A 13,048-nucleotide genomic window follows, 5' to 3' on the forward strand; every position below is an offset into this window, starting at 1 on the left:
TTTTGCTGGCCTTCTGGAAAAGTAAAATACTCCCAAACGTAAGAAGGCTTTACTTTCCTCGCTCTCTGCCTCAAGACAGTGCTGCTGGTGCTAGCCTCACTCTCAGAAGAGCTCTGCTGTTCTGCCATCGTATCCCAAAGACAAACCAGCTCCTTCTCCCAAGGGATCACAAGCAGAAATGAGGGGAATGGGTGTGGTGTAGGAGAGTTCTAGAACTGAAAGTAGTTTCAACCAATCAAAAGTTGTGTTTCAAGATCACATGACCTACCGTACGCTTACGGTACGCTTACGGTACGCTTACGGCAAAAAGTACGCGTGCGCGTAAAAAAGACACGCGCTTGCGCGCATGCGCATAACAGTCACTCCCCGGCACTTCCGCGTAACGTGCGCGTGTTGCGTAAGCGCGCACGCGTCCCACGCGCAGTACGCGCGGCTACGCAAAGTACGGAACTATACGCAAGCAGCGTAGATAGATTACGGGCGTTGCGTAAACCGTACGCTTACCGTGAGCTTACGGTACGCGTACTATAAAAAAAAATAAAAAAAAAAAAAAAAAAACTGGAAATAAATTTTACATGTTTATTTTAAAAAATATATATAAAAAAAATATTTAAGGATTTTAAAAATTTAAGCATAGTCTTTATAAAAGATAAGAAAATTAAATTAAAAATATGTTTGAAAAAAATGAAGAATAAAAAAAAAAATAGCATTTAAAAAACCTTGCAAATTCACTGAAAAAACCATGGGTTTCACACACGTTATATTTAGGAATTAGCATTTAAAAAACCTTTCAAATTCACTGAAAAAACCATGGGTTTCACACACGTTATAGTTAGGAATTAGCATTTAAAAAACCTTAGAAATTCACTGAAAAAACCATAGGTTTCACACACGTTATAGTTAGGAATTAGCATTTAAAAAACCTTAGAAATTCAGTGAAAAAACCATAGGTTTCACACATGTTATAGTTAGCTGGACATTTTACTCGTAACAAACCAATGAAATTGCCCCGTTATAGTTAGTTCAGCTAACTATAACTCGCGCGCCCGCAATGCACTGCTGATGACGTCACATATTACATCACTCATGACATGGTCAGTGACATCACTCATGACATCACTGATGACATCTCAAATGACATCACTGATGACATCACTGATGACATCATCCTTGTGATAGAGTGGCAGACCTCCTCTCACCTTAATATAAGCTTTGATACACACATTCAAAAATAGAGACTAAAAATTTCAAAACAATGGACATACCAATACCAGTTACAACAACCTCTTCAGTAATTCTAAGATCCACATACACATCCACTCATTCACCAACAGTCCTATACAGTCACTCATACATGTACTCACTCATCATATGTACTCATACATCTATACATCCTGTTACACAATGCCACTCATCCATAGAGTTACTCACACACATAGTCACTCATGCTAATAAAGAATAAAACATACATTTACTTGCATATACAGTAATACACACACCACCATACTTACTTCTACGGAAACTTACACATACTTAGTCTTTTAAACAATCACTTATAGAAACACATACTTATTCATACAGGAACTCTTTCAATCTCTCCCTCTCACATATACTCACATATATACACCAATAGTCACATATACTAGTTAAAAACATATGTAGTTACTCCTGAAGACACTATTGAGACAGTCATTCACTCAATAACACACACATACACACACTCATCCACACATACAGTCCTGCACACATGCTGTCTTCAACACATACAAACAGTGAGTCACTCATTCATGCATCTATGCACTACGTAATACCCCCCACCGTACCATACAGACACTCAGACTGATACTCAAAAAAACAACTAATAACCTATATAGACACCCATGTAGCTACTCACCAACCCATGCAGCCACTTATACACAAAGTGAGAGATACACTTAATCAGTCAGTAACACAATCAATTTTTCAAAAACAAATCATCCATTTAGACACTTATATACCCATTTATTCTTCCATCGACCTTGAGATACACATATATAAAACATATTTAATTTTCAGAAAAACACACATTCACTGGATGATGTCATCAGTGATGTCATCAGTGATGTCATTTGAGATGTCATCAGTGATGTCATGAGTGATGTCACTGACCATGTCATGAGTGATGTAATATGTGACGTCATCAGCAGTGCATTGCGGGCGCGCGAGTTATAGTTAGCTGAACTAACTATAACGGGGCAATTTCATTGGTTTGTTACGAGTAAAATGTCCAGCTAACTATAACATGTGTGAAACCTATGGTTTTTTCACTGAATATAAATATATATATATATCTATCTACTGGCGGTCGCCAGTAGATAGTTATAGTTAGGACCGTGTTTCCATAGGAAATCTGAAAATTCTATTTTGAATAACTTTGGCGCCGGTTGACGAATCCTCGCGAAATTTTCAAAACTAATGGGGAGCTCTCCGCTAAGCTCCTACCCTGAAAGTCTCGGGGTGATTCGTCAAGCGGGGGCTGAGAAAAAAGGGGGGTCCCAAAACACGTTTTCCCCATGCATTTTCCCATAGGACCTTTAGTCGAAGGTACAGCCCGAACGGCTGAACAGAATTACTTGAAATTTGGCAGAGAGGTAGTCCTCAGGTCAGGCATGTGCCTTTTGCATATATGGAGTCAATCTGTTCAGTAGTTTTTGAGAAAATTGCAGTTAAAAGCACATAAATATCTATAAGCGCGCACCGTGCGCGCACCGTGCACGCACGGTGCGCGCACCCCAAAGTGCGCGAGCGTAATTCTGATTGGTGGTTACATGTCAGTCAACGTTCGAATCGGTTGAAATCAGGAAGTGTCGGCCGCCATTTTGTTTGTTTTGTGTGCGACAGGGAAAAAGGAAGGTGGCGAACGTGAAAAGGGGGCAGGGTAGAGAGTTTCTGACCCCCTACCCTTTGTCAGGGGGTCCCTGAAGGACCCCGAAGGCTTAAATTTTTTTTTTTTTAAATCGCGGGGTGCGCGCACGGTTGAAAACATTTTTTAAAAAAAAACATTTTAAACGAGCCATTCCATATTACAGGATACAGTCAATCTATAACTATATACATAGGTAGTTTAGTGTAAAATAAATATATAAAAAATATAATAATACATACATAACTTAGCATTTAAAAAACCGTACAAATTCACTTAAAAAACCAAAGGTTTCACACACGTTATAGTTAGGAATTAGCATTTAAAAAACCTTGCAAATTCACTTAAAAAAAACAATGAAATTCCCCCGTTATAGTTAGTTCAGATAAGTATAACTCGCGCGACCGCCACTCTATCACAAGGATGATGTCATGAGTGATGCCACTGACCATGTCATGAGTGATGTAATATGTGACGTCATCAGCAGTGGATTGCGGGCGCGCGAGTTATAGTTATCTGAACTAACTAACGGGGGAATTTCATTTGGTGTGCGCGTCACCGCGCTGTTGCCTTTGTCATATAAAAGTGGAAGGACGTTTGATAACAAAGGTTTAAATGGTGTGCGCGTCACCGCGCTTTATGTTAACTGTCCTTTTTTTTTTATTTTTTTTATTTCAGGGTGCGTATCACTGCGCTGGCGGTGTCCTTCAATGTATTTATTTGTCACTGTTCTCTGTGTTTGATGTGCGCATTACCGCTTGCTCATCGTAGCCTTCACCTTTCACTTTTTGCAGCTTTCACCCAATACGAGAAGTTTTCCTTTACTAAGATGGCCGCCAACGTGATCACGCAATGTGAAACGTTGCGTTTCATAGACCACAAACCAATCTAGTGAGGCAAACGCGACTGATAGGTCATAGAGCAATAGGTGGAGTCAGAGTAGCTGTGCGCGAGGAACCGGAGCACGACTCTGACATGAGCAAGCGGAGCGCGAGCTTAGGAGAACGTGAGTAAGAGTTTAACTCACATAAAGATTAATAATTTAAAATAAAACAAAGTACTTGCTGTGAGAGTGATTGCGGTATCCGTGTTGAGGTCTGGTGTCCTTTTATTGTTGAAGCTCTCCGTATTGATCCTCTTTTGACATATAATATCCGATCATGGTAAGGCGTGGGTCGTTTCAAGTCATCGCTGAGTGTAATAATGAAGATATCGGGTATAATGGAGAAAGTAAAAGATGTTTATTTAGGTTTAAATTCACGTAGACCTCATCCACAGGAGCACTCCACGAAACAGCTGCTGAGATCGCAGTCTTCAGTCCAGTCTGCCTCAACCGCCCCAATCTCCTAGGTTACAGAACCACCTCATGAAGTGATTCTATAACCTAGGTTACCACAGAGGTCTACAGGGCACACTGGGTTGTGCAGTGGAGGGTGTTGAAATAAATACGTAAAAAGTGATATGTTGCCTACACAAAGTCTTCGATCTTGCCTTGTTAATAGTCTGCATTCATCTCTCTTCCTGCCTTTTGGCTCGTGGCCAGAGAGTAGTGATTTTATGATGCATGATTCTTTGTGACTCAGGTATGTCTGAAACCCGGGCATATTTATTAACTGCACGTACCCCGTCATTACCCCTCCTGCGTAAACTGCATTGGCTTCCTATTAGGAAAAGAGCAGTCTTTAAGCTCCTGTGAACAGTGTTTAAATCTCTTCAGGGGACGGGCCCTGCCTACCATAAGAGGAAATTAGAGCTGTACATGCCCGATCATCAGCTGAGATCGAGCAACCAGGATCTGCTCTGCACGCGGAGAATCAAGAAGGCTAAGATGGGCGGTCGTGCTTTTTCTCATCTTGCCCCCGTCCACTGGAACAGCCGACCAGATGAGCTCCGAGCCTGTCCCAATCTGGTACAGTTTAAGAAACTGCTTAAAATCTGGATGTTCTGAGACATTTTCATGTTTTCATTTGTTGGCTGCTACTCAGGCGACGAGAGATCCCCTCGGGGATGATTTGTTGCGTTCTACAAATGACTAATAATAATAGGGAAAGAACAGGACTGCGCTGCACTTAACATTGTACGGCACATTCCTGTTGTTTCCCAGCGCTTAGGAATAATGTGCTGCCTAGTGCCAAAGCAGCATCTTTGTTTCCGGTCCAGTGCTTGTTTTCAGTCCAGTAAAGACATGGCTTGGCAGTTTGGGCTGGACTGTTCCCATAAGGCACAGGGTCAAGACTGTGATTTGCATATAGCTGTGTCTGAACTGAGGTGGCGAAGTGAGCTAAAGAACGATGATGGATTCAACCCAGATCTGTGACTGGGGGTGAGTGAAAGGTTTCAGCAATCCATCCATCATCTCTTTGTGTTTGCTTTGTTTACCCTAAGTTGGCAGGGTATGCCCGGATGTGGGTCCTTTGCTCACTTTACCACTGGATTCAAGCTGGCCTGGCTGATGAGGGCTGTTACCCCCAAACCAGTCCCAGGATGCTTGTTTCTGGTCCAAGGAAGACATGGCTTTGCAGTTTGGGCTGGACTGTTCCGACTGTTCCCATAAGGAACAGGGTCAAACTGATTTGCATATAGCGAGGTCTGAACTGAGGTGGCGAAGTGAGCTAAAGAGCGATGATGGATTCAACCCAGATCTGTGACTGGGGTGAGTGTCTGAAAAGTTTCAGCGCTCCCTACATCATCTCCTTGTGTTTGCCATGTTAGAATGGTCAGAGGATCTGGTGCCAGCAGTCGGAGGCTCTCTTATGGTGACCCATTGTGGCGGTAAGGAAAGAGTAGCATCTTGGACAGAATGGGGTGGTAGAGCTCTATCAACCAACCCGAAGAGGGCTACCTTTTGAAAAAGAAGTACACATCCACGATGTGCTGCTGACTCTAGCGGGATATCATGAACAACCCAATAAGCTAATATTTAACAAGTCTTGGCCAAATTAGCAGTGGGTAAAAAACAGGGCCCAAAGATCGTTCCTCTATATGTGATATATATGCGTGTGAGACTAGGTCGTCAAGACACCTAAAGATGTCTGTAGGTAGACCTAAAAAGCACTTCATAATACTGCATCCTGAGATATTTATCCTCTGCAGCATGTTAAATTCAGTGATCCTTGTTTTACAGGAAGTATTCATTAAAGCGGAAGATGGATGCACAGTCGACAATGAAAATGATTTCCATTTTGTCCTGAGTGGAAAAACCTACAGTAACTTAGAGAAGTATTTCTACAGTTTGCTGCCAAAGGTAAGTGTGGATAAAAAGTATTCACACCCACAAACATGAAATATTTACTAAGGAAAATATTGAAATAAATATTTTTAACAATTTAAAATGGTACCTCTTGCCAATATCAAACCATTCCCCACATTTCTGAATTATTTACATGTAATCATGATTATTCCGGGGGGCTAGGGGCACTTCCATCAGACACCCTGTCACTCAAGGACAGAAAGAACTTTTATCCCATCCCTGTTGCCTTTCTTCAGACATGCTCCATCACAGGAAAGGTGCCATAGTAGCAAGCTACTCCTCCACAGTCACCTGTTATCCACCAGCATGGAAGGGTCAGGGAAGACAGCTCACAATGGTGGCAGGGTGGTAAGTTCTGGGGAGAGGAATGGATGTCTTATAAATGGAGACTGCCAGTAAGTTGTGAGCCCTTCCTGGACCCATGCTCTCTGCAGTGGGGATTCACCTGAGCAGGATGGTCTCACACTGTCTCTGAACAAGCAAGCCACTAAAACCACCCACTTACTGATGGAAAAGAGGGTTCTGACCAAGACGAAGCAGACCTAACTGGACAAACAAGTCAGCAAACATCTGATGAACAGTGGATTAAAAAGAAAAGTATGCCATTCTGGGTCATTTCAAATAAATTCCACCCCCCTGCTTGTAGGAAAGAGGTTTTTCAGTGGATGAATGAACGCATGGAGACACCAAAAACCACTTGTGAGGAAAGCACACCAAGCAGTTGATATTGTTGAAAACGGAGCCCTTCACTCTTGTCCAATCTCTGGTAGAAGCAAAAGCCAGCAAGAAATCGACAAAGCCCTGACGAAAATAAACCTGAGGGCCAACTCTGATAGAGGCAAACCGCGGCCTCGTCAGGTGGAGATGGCAAAGGCCGAACCGGTCAGTGGCCAGATGCCAAGCAAGTATAGTGAAGTATCGCAAGAGATGCAGTGCCATCGTTCCAAAAGTAAGTGGACCCTGAAGTCCATTCTGGAGGCTATATCACAGCCCTGCCCCAAACGTGAGGAACAGTGTTGTCCCAGTGGTGGACCGATGAACCCTTAAAGGAGTTCCTCCCTTATACCAGAAGGCAGATGGACAAACATGAACTAAAACCCAGTCGTAGGACCTTGTCACACCAAGCAATCAGTATGACAGGGGCACATGCCTGACAAAAGGGACGTGCAGGAGCCAATCTGGTTCTCTCTCCAAGACAAGGCCAGACCTTTCCACCACAACACCCTGAAGACAACCCACATCAGTTATCAGGAGATCCAAGGGAAGGAAGGAATGCAAAGAGCTGAACCAAGAGAACAAAGAGCAGCCAAAGCCACCTCAGCAGGAACCAGGAGAAAATAGCAAGTTAGAAGGATGTCTGGACCACTGGTCAGCAGATTCACAGGAACCTTCCTCTGCAGCTTCCTGATGGTTTGTTAGCTCCCACATATGGATTACTGGGGCTGTACTAAAAATATTCTAATTATCAGTCAATGTTTGTGGTGTCTCTTCATCTGGGAACAAATAGATGAGAAGCGAGGGGAAGGCTGTCTGGCCCGCTTGGTACCAAACCTCCCACAGACCACCACAAAGGCCACAGAGGACCGAAGAAAAACATGGTTGAAAGAACAACTTGCCAACCTGTCCACTCTTAAAGTCACAACCCCTGGACGGAAATGACAGTGGTAAGCTTAAAATGCGTTGTGGATCAGCTTCAAATCTGAAATTGAGGACAGCAGAAGCTCTGAGACAGTGGATAGTGGCTGCTTCCAGAAAAGACCCCAGGAAGGAGATATCAGTTCTAATATGCACTGTCTGCCCTCAAATGGGGGCAAAGAATAGAAGTGCTTGCCACCTCGGTGTCACATATCTTAACAATGAAGAGAATTGTGGACTCGAGGTCTCAGAAGATGACTAATAGAAGGCACTACAAACCCACCGGAGACGTAGAATGAGAACCACACACCTCGAAGTAGACAAAAGGGGACCTCCAGATGAGGTGAGGGACATTCAGCTGAAATCAATCTCCATTGAGTCACTAGGATCCCTTCAGCTAGAGCCACACACAGGGCAGGCATTTCTGCATTCAGTGGGGCAGTCACTGGTTAAAAGGCATCCACAGGTGAGAAATGAAGTGATCCCAAATAAAGCCCAGGGCACAAGAAGATGTCTGACAGGACTGTAGGTGTTTGAAGAGGGTACACAATATTCCAGAAACCGAGAAACAGCTCCTGAGAACATGGTCATCTGCTCTGGAGTTAGAACATTATACAGCAATCATCCAGAAATGTGAGCAGCAGAAAACTGGGTCATGGAGACCTGCAACAACCAGAGCCTGAGCGAATGATTTTCAGACTTATATCAGGGAACCCATGGCAAGGTCAATGGACAGCTTCGCTAAAGTGACTGCATAGAGCCCTCTCTGTCAGCAGAAGCCAGGCCATGGCCTGAAATACCAAACTACAGACACAGACAAAAATACTGAATTTGTGATAGAGCTGTTGCATCCAGATTTTGAGAGAACGCCATAAAAAATAATTGCCCCTTATGATCAGCCTGAACCAATACCATTGCAAACATGGAACCACCAGGAATGGCCAGCCACCCTGGGCAATAGAGGATCCCTGGCCAGAGACAAAGAAGGTGCTAACACCCCAGCACCAGTGGGACACTGACGTGCCAGACACCCAGCAAAGACGCTGCATAATGATCCTTTCAAACCTACAGCACCAGCCCCACATCCCGCCCATTGGGCAGCCTCAAGGAGCAAGAGTACAGAATACTGGAACACACTGCCCTACGGCTCAGCTGTACATCCGCTAGAGGAAGCCACCAGCCAATCATTGAGAAGGAAACAGCAGTAGGGCCGTCTCCAAGAGGAGAGACAACAGAGAGCAAACATGGCAGAAAACCACCAAGTGGAACTATGAAATATCTACCAGTGGCTCTCTCTATGAATCATCTGCCAGTGACTGACTCTATTAAACATCTGCCAGTGACTCTCTCTATGAAATATCTACCAGTGACAGTCCCTATGAAAAAACTGCCAGTGTCTCTGTATAGAAAGTCAGGCAGCATGTCTCACTGTGGGGCATCTACCAGTGTGTCTCTCTATGAAACATCTACCAGTGACTCTCTCTGTGAAACATCTACCAGTGACTCTCAATGAAATATCTGCCAGTGTCTCACTCTATGAAACTTCTGCCATTGACTGTCCGTATGAAACATCTGCCAGTGACTCTCTCTATGAAACATCTTTTAGTGACTCACTTTATAGAGCCTCAGGTGGCCTCTCTCACTTTGGGGCATCAGCCCATGACACTCTATGCAACATCTGTCAGTGTCGCTCTCTATAAAACATCTGCCAGTAATTCTTTCTATGAAACATCTGCCAGTGTCTTTCTATGAAACATCTGCCAGTGACTCCCTATGAAACATCTGCCAGTGACTCTCTATGAAACATCTGCCAGTGACTCTCTATGAAACCTCTGCCAGTGACTCTCTCTATGAAACCTCTGCCAGTGTCTCTCGCTATGAAACATCTGCCAGTGACTCTCTGTAAAACATCTGCCAGTGACTCTCGCAATGAAATATCTGCCAGTGACTCTCTCTATGAAACATCTGCCAGTGACTCTCTCTATGAAACATCTGCTAGTAACTCTCTATATAGAAACTCAGGCGACCTCTCTCACTCCTGGGCATCGTCCTGTGACACTGTGTAACATCTGCCAGTGTCTCTCTCTATGAAACATCTGCCAGTTATTCTCCCTATGAAACATCTGCCAGTGTGTCTCTATGAAACATCTGCCAGGGACTCCTTATGAAACATCTGCCAGCGACTCTCTGAATGAAACATCTGCCAGTGACTCTCTATGAAACACCTGCCAGTGTCTCGCTCTATGAAACATCTGCCAGTGACTCTCTATGAAACATCTGCCAGTGTGTCTCTTTAAAACATCTGCCAGCGACTCTCTATGAAACATATGCCAGTGGCTCTCTCTATGAAACATCTGTCAGTGACACTGTCTATGAAACAGCTGCCAGTGACTCTCTATGAAACACCTGCAAGTGACTCAACAAAGAAAGCCATGCAGCATGGCTCACTCAGGGGCGTTGGCCAGTGACTGTCCCTAGGAGATACACCGGCCTGTTACTCTCTCTATGGACCATCTACCAGTATCTCTCCTTTTACAACCACATCAGGCAGTCTCTCTCTCTCTCTCTTTGAAGCTCCTGCCAGTGTCTTTGACTATAATACATTGACTTGTTCCTCTACTCAATAGGATAGCCGCCTGTGCCTCTTCTCTATAGGACAGCTGCCTGTGCCTCTACTCTATAGGATACCCGCCTGTGTCTCTTCTTTATAGGATAGCTGCCTCTTTCTTTACTCTATAGGATAGCTGCCTGTGCCTCTTCTCTATAGGATAGCTGCCTGTTCCTCTACTCCATAGGCTAGCTGCCTGTGCCTCTACACTATTGCATAGCTGCCTGTGCCTCTACACTATTGCATAGCTGCCTGTGCCTCTACACTATTGCATAGCTGCCTGTGCCTCTGCTCTATAGGATTACCGCCTGTGCTTCTATTCTGTAGGATAGCTACCTATGCCTCTACTCTATATAATATCTGCCAGTGCCTCCACCCATAGGATATCTGCCTCTCCCCATAAACCCTGGCCACTGTTTCTGCCGGCGGAGTCTCCACCCTCATTACTTACCTGGGTCTCTCTTCTTCTGGAACCTCCCTCTGTCTATCCTTGTGTAAGATGTCCTCCCCTCCTTGTTTCTTGATTCTCTCCCTCCTGCTTTGCAGATACTGATGAATGGAACTGTTTTTGCCAGAATGTCTCCTGCTCAGAAGTCAGTTTTGATTGAAGAATTTCAAAAACTGGAGTAAGTTAAACATTTTAAGAGGGCTTTTCTCAATGACTGTGATTTATGCCACATCTCTTCTCGTGGGTGTACAGGGGTATTTGAGTTCCATAATCCAGCTGGGTTTTCAATTGGAGCCGCTATTAATCCGTAGTTTAAATATTTTTTTTAATGGAGCCTGTCTCTCCAGCCAATATTGCACTGCATTGATGTCCAGTTTTTAGGTCACAATATAGTTCAGACTCCTGTTCAGCAAGTGGAACAAAAACTCAGACTTGGGAGGAGCGCCATGTTTACCGCGCGGGACACCTTTCATCGTACCCCTCTGGACCTTGGGCCTTCGCTCAGAGTACCTCAAACTCTCTGCCATATTTAGGGTGATATTTTAACATACGAGGGCATTTCTATTTTGTTTTTCAATATTAAAAACTCTAGCTTTTGATGTTTGTGTTTGAAAAACAAAAAACTTTGCTGAACAAGCTCATTAAAAATGGAGCCCACTCAACAGTTTCAATAGCTTCAGAGGGTCACTGTGACGTCGGCTCTGCTGAAGGTAGAGGTCTTAGCCTGCCTGAAGGAAATCACAAGCTATGATGGTCAGTCTTTTACAGCGCTGGCCTGGTACTTTCCCCGCTGCCCTAGTAAACTAAGGGTGGGCGGAATTTGCGAAATTGACTTTCGCAAATTATCGCAAAATTGGCTTTCGCAAAATCTCCGCGAGCATGCGGAACTTTCGCGAAGATGCGGAGATTGCTTTCCCCCCCGTTCGCGATGTGTTTTTGCGTGCTCACGGGGAAATATATCCCCAACTTGCCCATGCGGTCGCTAATGGGCGTGGCAATCTTGCTTGCGATGCTTATTTCCTGTTCGCGATCGCAATGACGTGTTCGCGATCGCAAACTCTCGCGGGATAGCGCGACTGGCTACCAACAATCCAACATCTTGTGGCGCACGTGAACGGATAGGAAAACTCGTCGGCGAACGCAGGGACCCGGTAAGTCGCGACTGCGCGCGCAAAAACGCATTCTTACAGCGCGAACAAGAAAAATACTTCCGTTTCGCTGCAGATTGCGAAAGATTTGACATTTTCACGCTTTCCGCGGAACGCGAAAATGTCAAAATATCACAAATTCCACGAGCGGAACGAAATTTACCGCCCAGGCCTATAGTAAACAGGGACCACAGCCAAGCTCTGATGAAGGGCCTGTGTCTGTAATTCTCTTCTTCCTTCCTAGTGGTCATTATTGTAAATACTAATCTTTACACTCACACTTGTATAGGATGAGGTTGGGTATCACCAGAAATGGGCAACCAACCTAGTCTTTTGAATAAAAGAACTGCTTTGAGGGTGGTAGTGTGTACACCAGCTTGCCTCTGCACCATCAGTTCTGACTGATTTTCTCCTTGGCCTGCTGAGAATGCTGATTTTGGGGTTATTCTTTCTTCAATCTGTAATTGTGGGGTTCAGGCCGGCTTGAGCTATGGTGGCGCCCGGTGTGACAATCCTTCTGGGCATCACCCAGTATCCTTCTTCCATGGTTTCCCTCACTATAACCCTCCAATGGTGCCCCTCATCTGTCTATAGCCCCCTCTCACATGTATTTCATTTGTTTTATAGTGCCTGTCATACCAGTGCAGGGTTTCAGACCACTTGACATCACACACGCATTATACAAAGACAATAAATCATATGTGTGTAACTCAGTGTATGGAAAATCTTACTTAAGACAGAGGACAGCCGGGTGTATGAGTCGCATGCCGTCCCCGCTGGTAGTAATTATGTGTTAAGAGTGCTTGGTCTGGAAACACTGGGAAGTGATAATACATTTTAATTCTGCTATCGTGGGTTTAGGACAAGGTAGCAAAATAGTTCAACTGCTATCTTAGTTTATTTAAAGCCCACTTCAATGGAGTAGTTGAATTCTTAATAAGTATTTAGGAAAAGTAACTGCAAAAAGGTTCCTTTTTGCTGGCTGAAACTCCTCGAGACTAATTTGTGTAGTAGATGTTCTAGTAGAGGCGTGTTTGACTTTAATGAGGTGTGACAT

The 13,048-nt window shown here is 44.3% G+C and overlaps 1 protein-coding gene across 1 annotated transcript in view; it reads left to right on the forward strand.

Annotated features, from left to right (window-relative positions):
* LOC146788629 (putative cation-transporting ATPase 13A4) overlaps nt 1-13,048 on the forward strand; it is a 389,548-nt gene that overhangs the window by 223,063 nt on the left and 153,437 nt on the right. Inside the window, exons 20-21 of the mRNA XM_085633188.1 lie at nt 6,027-6,146; nt 10,942-11,021. Coding sequence (XP_085489314.1) covers nt 6,027-6,146; nt 10,942-11,021 — 200 coding nt within the window. The remainder of the gene's footprint in view (nt 1-6,026; nt 6,147-10,941; nt 11,022-13,048) is intronic.

This window comes from Triturus cristatus, chromosome 11, assembly GCF_964204655.1.
Source record: "Triturus cristatus chromosome 11, aTriCri1.1, whole genome shotgun sequence".
Taxonomy (NCBI): domain Eukaryota; kingdom Metazoa; phylum Chordata; class Amphibia; order Caudata; family Salamandridae; genus Triturus; species Triturus cristatus.